General features: G+C 57.7%; 1 protein-coding gene across 1 annotated transcript in view; it reads right to left on the minus strand.

Annotated features, from left to right (window-relative positions):
- Gpr157 (G protein-coupled receptor 157) overlaps window positions 1-4,763 on the minus strand; it is a 23,067-nt gene extending 18,304 nt beyond the window's left edge. Inside the window, exons 1-5 of the mRNA XM_013031740.1 lie at window positions 4,674-4,763; window positions 3,545-3,672; window positions 3,083-3,296; window positions 882-1,079; window positions 4-170 (exon numbers count right to left, since the gene is read on the minus strand). Coding sequence (XP_012887194.1) covers window positions 4-170; window positions 882-1,079; window positions 3,083-3,296; window positions 3,545-3,672; window positions 4,674-4,763 — 797 coding nt within the window. The remainder of the gene's footprint in view (window positions 1-3; window positions 171-881; window positions 1,080-3,082; window positions 3,297-3,544; window positions 3,673-4,673) is intronic.
- Window positions 4,764-5,315: the final 552 nt, after the last annotated feature.

Raw genomic sequence — 5,315 nt, forward strand, 5'->3', positions numbered from 1 at the left:
GACCCCTGATGGGCTCCGGGCTTGGGGGGCGCGGGTGCCCCAGGAGGGGGGGCCTGGCCCTCGGCACGGCAGGGGCAGCTGCAGAGGGAGACAAGGCGCGAGCGCACGGCCTGGGTGCAGAGGACAAACATGATGCAGTTGGCTCCTCCCTGGAAGGTGTTCCCGATGCCCTGTGGGGCACAGAGGAAAAGGGTGAGCATAGGGTCACACGGGGGACCCCAGAGCCTCACCCTGCTCCCCCAACCACATGACTTGCAGCTGCATTCTAGGCTAGCCTGAACTGACTGCCTGGCTCAGACCCTTGTGGGGGCCTAGGGCGGGGAGGACCCAGGCTCAGTCAGTTCTGCAGGTGGGAAGGATATAGGATCAGTCAGTTCTGCAGGTGGGAAGGATATAGGCTCAGTCAGTTCTGCAGGTGGGGAGGACATAGGATCAGTCAGTTCTGCAGGTAGGGAGGATATAGGATCAGTCAGTTCTGCAGGTGGGGAGGATATAGGATCAGTCAGTTCTGCAGGTAGGGAGGATATAGGATCAGTCAGTTCTGCAGGTGGGGAGGATATAGGATCAGTCCGTTCTGCAGGTGGGGAGGATATAGGATCAGTCAGTTCTGCAGGTGGGGAGGACATAGGATCAGTCAGTTCTGCAGGTGGTGAAGATATAGGATCAGTCAGTTCTTCTGTAGGTGGGAAGGACCCAGGATCAGTCAATTCTGCGGGTGGGAAGGATCCTGGGATCAGCCAACTCTACCGGTGCTCTAGGTTGCTGGAAAACGACCATGCATATACTTCCCTGTTCCCTCTTCAAAGCCCCAGTCTGCCAGGGAAGGGAGGCGGCACTGGGGCTGGGATCTGGCATGCATGGCGGGGGTGGGGGTGGCATACGTGTAGAACAACCAGCACGGGCGTCTGCACCGCCGGGGAGCCGCAGAGGGTCAGGACGAAGCGCACGGTGCTCCACACCCGGAGGCAGATGAAGATGAACGGGATGAGGATCAGCTTCTTGTCGGCCACGGAGGCCATGCTGCGCAGGTGCAGGTGGGGGCCCTCGCAGATGGGGCGGTACTCGGAGAGCGCTTCATGCTGCGGGACGCGGGGCCGGCCTGAGCCACGGGGTCCTCCCCCCAGCCTCCCGGGGCAGCCCAGGGTGCCACCACCAGGGCCTCTTCCACCCGGCCATGGCAGAGCTGATGCTTCTGGAAGCCTGGCTCCCACAACCCATCGCCTCAAAGACATGGTAGGCGTCTCCTGTCTGAGATGCGAGGCTCGCTCTCAACGCCCGGACCTACCCGCAGGCTGCCTCATCTCAACCAATGCAAATAAATGGCGTCCGTCCAGGGGCCTGGGCCAGACCCTGGGCTTCATTGCCAACCCTTGGTCCCCATGCTCTGGGGCTAGGCCCCACCCGCACCTCATGGCTTGGCGGCGTCACCATGCGCTGAGGGCAGGGGCACAGCCCACGGAGGCGGCTGCGTGTGGCGCGTCTGCTCCCAGCTGCTCTCGGCGTCACCTGTAACGCCGTAGCACGTCCCCAGCGACAGCCACCCACCAGCAACTTGCTTTCCGGAGAAACCTCCAGAACCCTTCCCCAAACAAGGACGCAGGCCAGACTTTGACCAGGATGACTTAGTACTTACCTGTTCCTTTCTCCTGCACCCCTTGTTCTTTGTCTATAAAATCTAAAGCTCAAGCTGGGCACCAGTGGCTCACAATGTCATCCTAGCTACTCAGGAGGCTGAGATCTGAGGATCGCAGTTCAAAGCCAGCCTGGGCAGGAAAGTCCATGAGACTCTTATCTCCAATAAACCACCAGAAAACTGGAAGTGGCGCTGTGGCTCAAGTGGTAGAGTGCTAGCCTTGAGCTGAAGAGCTGAGGGACAGCGCCCAGGCCCAGAGTTCAAGCCCCATGACCGACCCTCCCCCCCCAAAAAAAAACTAAAGCTCAAGTCTGTACCCTCTGAAGCAGAAGATGGACTAAAATCCTGAGTTCCCATGTAGTAAACCTCCTTTCTCTGCCGTTCACCGCATCTCTCTCTTTGTGTACAGTGACCAGAGGCCAGAATGGACATGTCAGACTCCTGGAGTTTGGGCCAAGGGTCTAAAAACTGGTTAACTTGGGCGCTGGGGGCCCTTGCCTATAATCATAGCTACTCAGAAGGCTGCCACCTGAGCATCCCGGTTAGAAGGCACCCAGCCTGGCAAGAATGTCTGATACTCTTTTGTGTGTATGTGTGTGTGTGTGTGTGTGTGTGTGTGCCAGTCCAGGGGCTTGAACTCAGGGCCTGGGCACTGTCCCTGCGCTCTTCAGCTCAAGGCAAGTGCTCTACCGCTTAAACCACAGCACCATTTCCAGTTTTCTGGTGGTAAATTGGATAAGAGTCCCACCGACCTTTCTGTCCAGGCTAGCTTTGAACCATGATCCTCAGATCTCAGCCTCCGGAGTAGCTAGGATTATAGGTGTGAGCCCAGCCAAACCGAGACTCTTATCTCTATTAACCAGCAAGAAGCCAAAAGTGGAGCTGTGGCTCAAGTGGTAGAGCACCAGTTTTGAATGAGAAATAGCACCGAGGCCCTGAGTTCAGGCCCTAGTACCGGCACAAAAAAAATAAAAAAAGAACAAACTTCCAAAGGGGTGACATTGTCCAAAGAGGAATGCACTCACTACCTGACGAATGTAACTGCCTATCACCTTTATAATAACAATAAAAAACAAAACAAAAAAACTTTCTGGCCACCCAAGGTAACTGAGTTCTGTACACCATGGATCATAGTTTGCCTCCCTTCTTAGGGTCTTAGATTATCTAACCCCTTTTAACTTGACTGGAACGCCTAAGTAGAAGCACAGCGATCCACACGGGGGCAGCAGAGGGCCATGCTCCAGAACCAGGGGCTCTGCCACAGGAGCACAGAATGCGGGGCAGGCCCGGTTTCTCGCTCATGGACCAAGGACGGCTCCTGAACGGGCGTGGACTTAGCCAGCCAGTCCACCCACCACCCCGGACTGCAGTGTGCACGCATGCTGGGCGCCCAGCCCGCCCAGGGCCCCTCTGGCCTGAGCCCCGGGGGACGGCGTGGCGGGCACCCACCGCTCTGTTGATGTGCTTCCTGACAAGGAGGTACAGCAGGGGCAGCAGCACGTAGGCCAGCGTCTCCCACAGCTTCCCGGTGAGCAGCATCCACAGCAGGCGGTCCTCGGCCTCCAGGTCGATCCAGCACCAACCCACAGAGGTGTCTGAGGCATCGTAGCCAATCTTCTTCAGGGCCACCGCGGTCGCCGTGATGACCAGAGGGACGCCCCAGCTGCAGGGCACCAAGGGAGGAAGAAGGTCAGCATATGCAAAATGACCAGGCAAGCTTGTTGGAGGTGACCACCACACACACACACACACACAGCCAAGGCCTGGGTCAGCGTCCGCAGGAAGCGAGGGCGGGTGCTTCCGGGAGCCTGTGCCTGTCTGGAGTCTGGCACTGGACGGGCGTGGCCAGCAGGAGCTGGCTCCCACACACCCTGCTTCATCCTGTGCCCAGAGACCAGCCTGGGTGCCGACCTGCGCATGCCAGCTGCGTGTCTGGGCCACGCATGCACGCTGCCAGCCAGGCGCGGGTGGAGATGCGAGAGTGGGGGGCTTGGGCTCTCAGGAGCCTGGGTGAAGGAGGGCTTGTCCCCCGCCTCGCCCTATGGGAGGGTACCCCAGAAAGAGTCCAAAGCACCAGATCAGGCTGAGGTCCTGCTGAGGGCAGTGCACCTGAGCAACAGCACTGCATTAAGGCCCCAGGCTCTAGACTCCTAACAAAGCAGCTTTGTGGGGCATCTGGAAGCTTCTCTGAGGCCACACATAGGGCAAGTAAGAGTTTGGCCTTTGGTTTAATAAACGGGCCCAGTTCTGTTCTGCTCCCCATAGACAAGTTATTTGACCTCCCTGTGCCTGTCCGGGGGCTTGAACTCAGGGCCTGGGCGCTGTCCCTGGGCTCTTCAGCTCAAGGCTGGCGCTTTACCACTTAAGCTACAGCGCCACGTCCAGCTTTTTCTGTGTATGTGTGTGGTACTGAGGAATAGAACCCAGGGCTTCATGCATGCTAGTCAAGTACTCTATCACTAGGCCACCTTCCCAGCCCTGCCAATGTTCTCTTGTGTCTGTACATGTGTGCTAGTACTTGTGCTCGAACTTGGCCTCAGTACCTGGCTGCCAATGATCTTGCAGAGTGGGCACGGCGGTGGTGCTGTGTGGGCACAAGCAGCGAGTCTGCCCGCGGCGCACAGGCCCGGGCAGGTGCGCGCGTCTGTGGCGCCAGGGCCGTGTTTAAAGCCGGGCGTGGCGGCGGCGGCGGAGGCGGCAAATCATCATTGTGCCATCAGCAAAGCTGCCAGGTGAGTCTCGTTTGAAAACTATGCAGAGCTATCATGTGGTAAATTAATATGTATTCGTGTCAAGCTCCTCTGGCATTACAAAAAGGCTATCATTTAAACGCTCAGGACACCGCAGGATTTCAGAACCAGGCGTGCTCTGGGTGTGGACAGGTCACGTGGGCCATGGCGCTAATCTCCAGCCTGGCTCAGTGTTCCAAATCCACTCTGGAGACACGAACCCCAAGTCAGTATGGAGGAGGGGCCCTGTGCTAAACCCCAATCTTGTGTGTGTGGCAGTACTGGGCTTTGAACTCGGGGCCCATGCATACTGTGGGCAGGCACTCTGCCACGTCAGCCACAACCCCAGTTCTTATTTTTCCACTAGGGTCTTGCCCCGGGGGCCCAGCTTGGACCACCATCCTCCCAAATAGCTGGGAGCCATTGTTTGTTGAGATGGGGGAATCTCAGTAACTTCCTGTCCAGGCTGGCCTCGAATCTCGATCCTCCCAATCTCTACCTCTTCAGTAGCTGAGAACAGGCATGAGCCACCATGCCCGTCCCTTAACACTCTCATCTTTAAGCCGGTGGCTCACGCCTGTAATCCCAGCTACTCAGGAGGCTGAGATCTGAGGATCACGGTTCAAAGCCAGCCCGGGCAGGAAAGTCTGTAAGACTCTTTTCTCCAATAATCCACTAGAAAACTGGAAGTGGTGCTGTGACTCAAGTGGTAGAGCGCTAGCCTTGAGCTGAAGAGCTGAGGGACAGCACTCAGGCCCAGAGGTCAAGTCCCACGACCAACATAAAACAAAACAAAACAAACAAACAAAAAACCTCGACTCTGTAGGTGGCAGGGTGTGCTCCTCTCCGCTCCTCTGAGGCGTCTGGAGGGAGCTGAGGCAGCTCCGCTTCCCTCACAGAGGCTGGGCTCCTGCGGGGTCTCACCCAGGGGCCACTGGCAAGACAAGCAGGCC

Source organism: Dipodomys ordii, unplaced genomic scaffold (genome assembly GCF_000151885.1).
Source record: "Dipodomys ordii isolate 6190 unplaced genomic scaffold, Dord_2.0 Scaffold6, whole genome shotgun sequence".
Lineage (NCBI taxonomy): Eukaryota > Metazoa > Chordata > Mammalia > Rodentia > Heteromyidae > Dipodomys > Dipodomys ordii.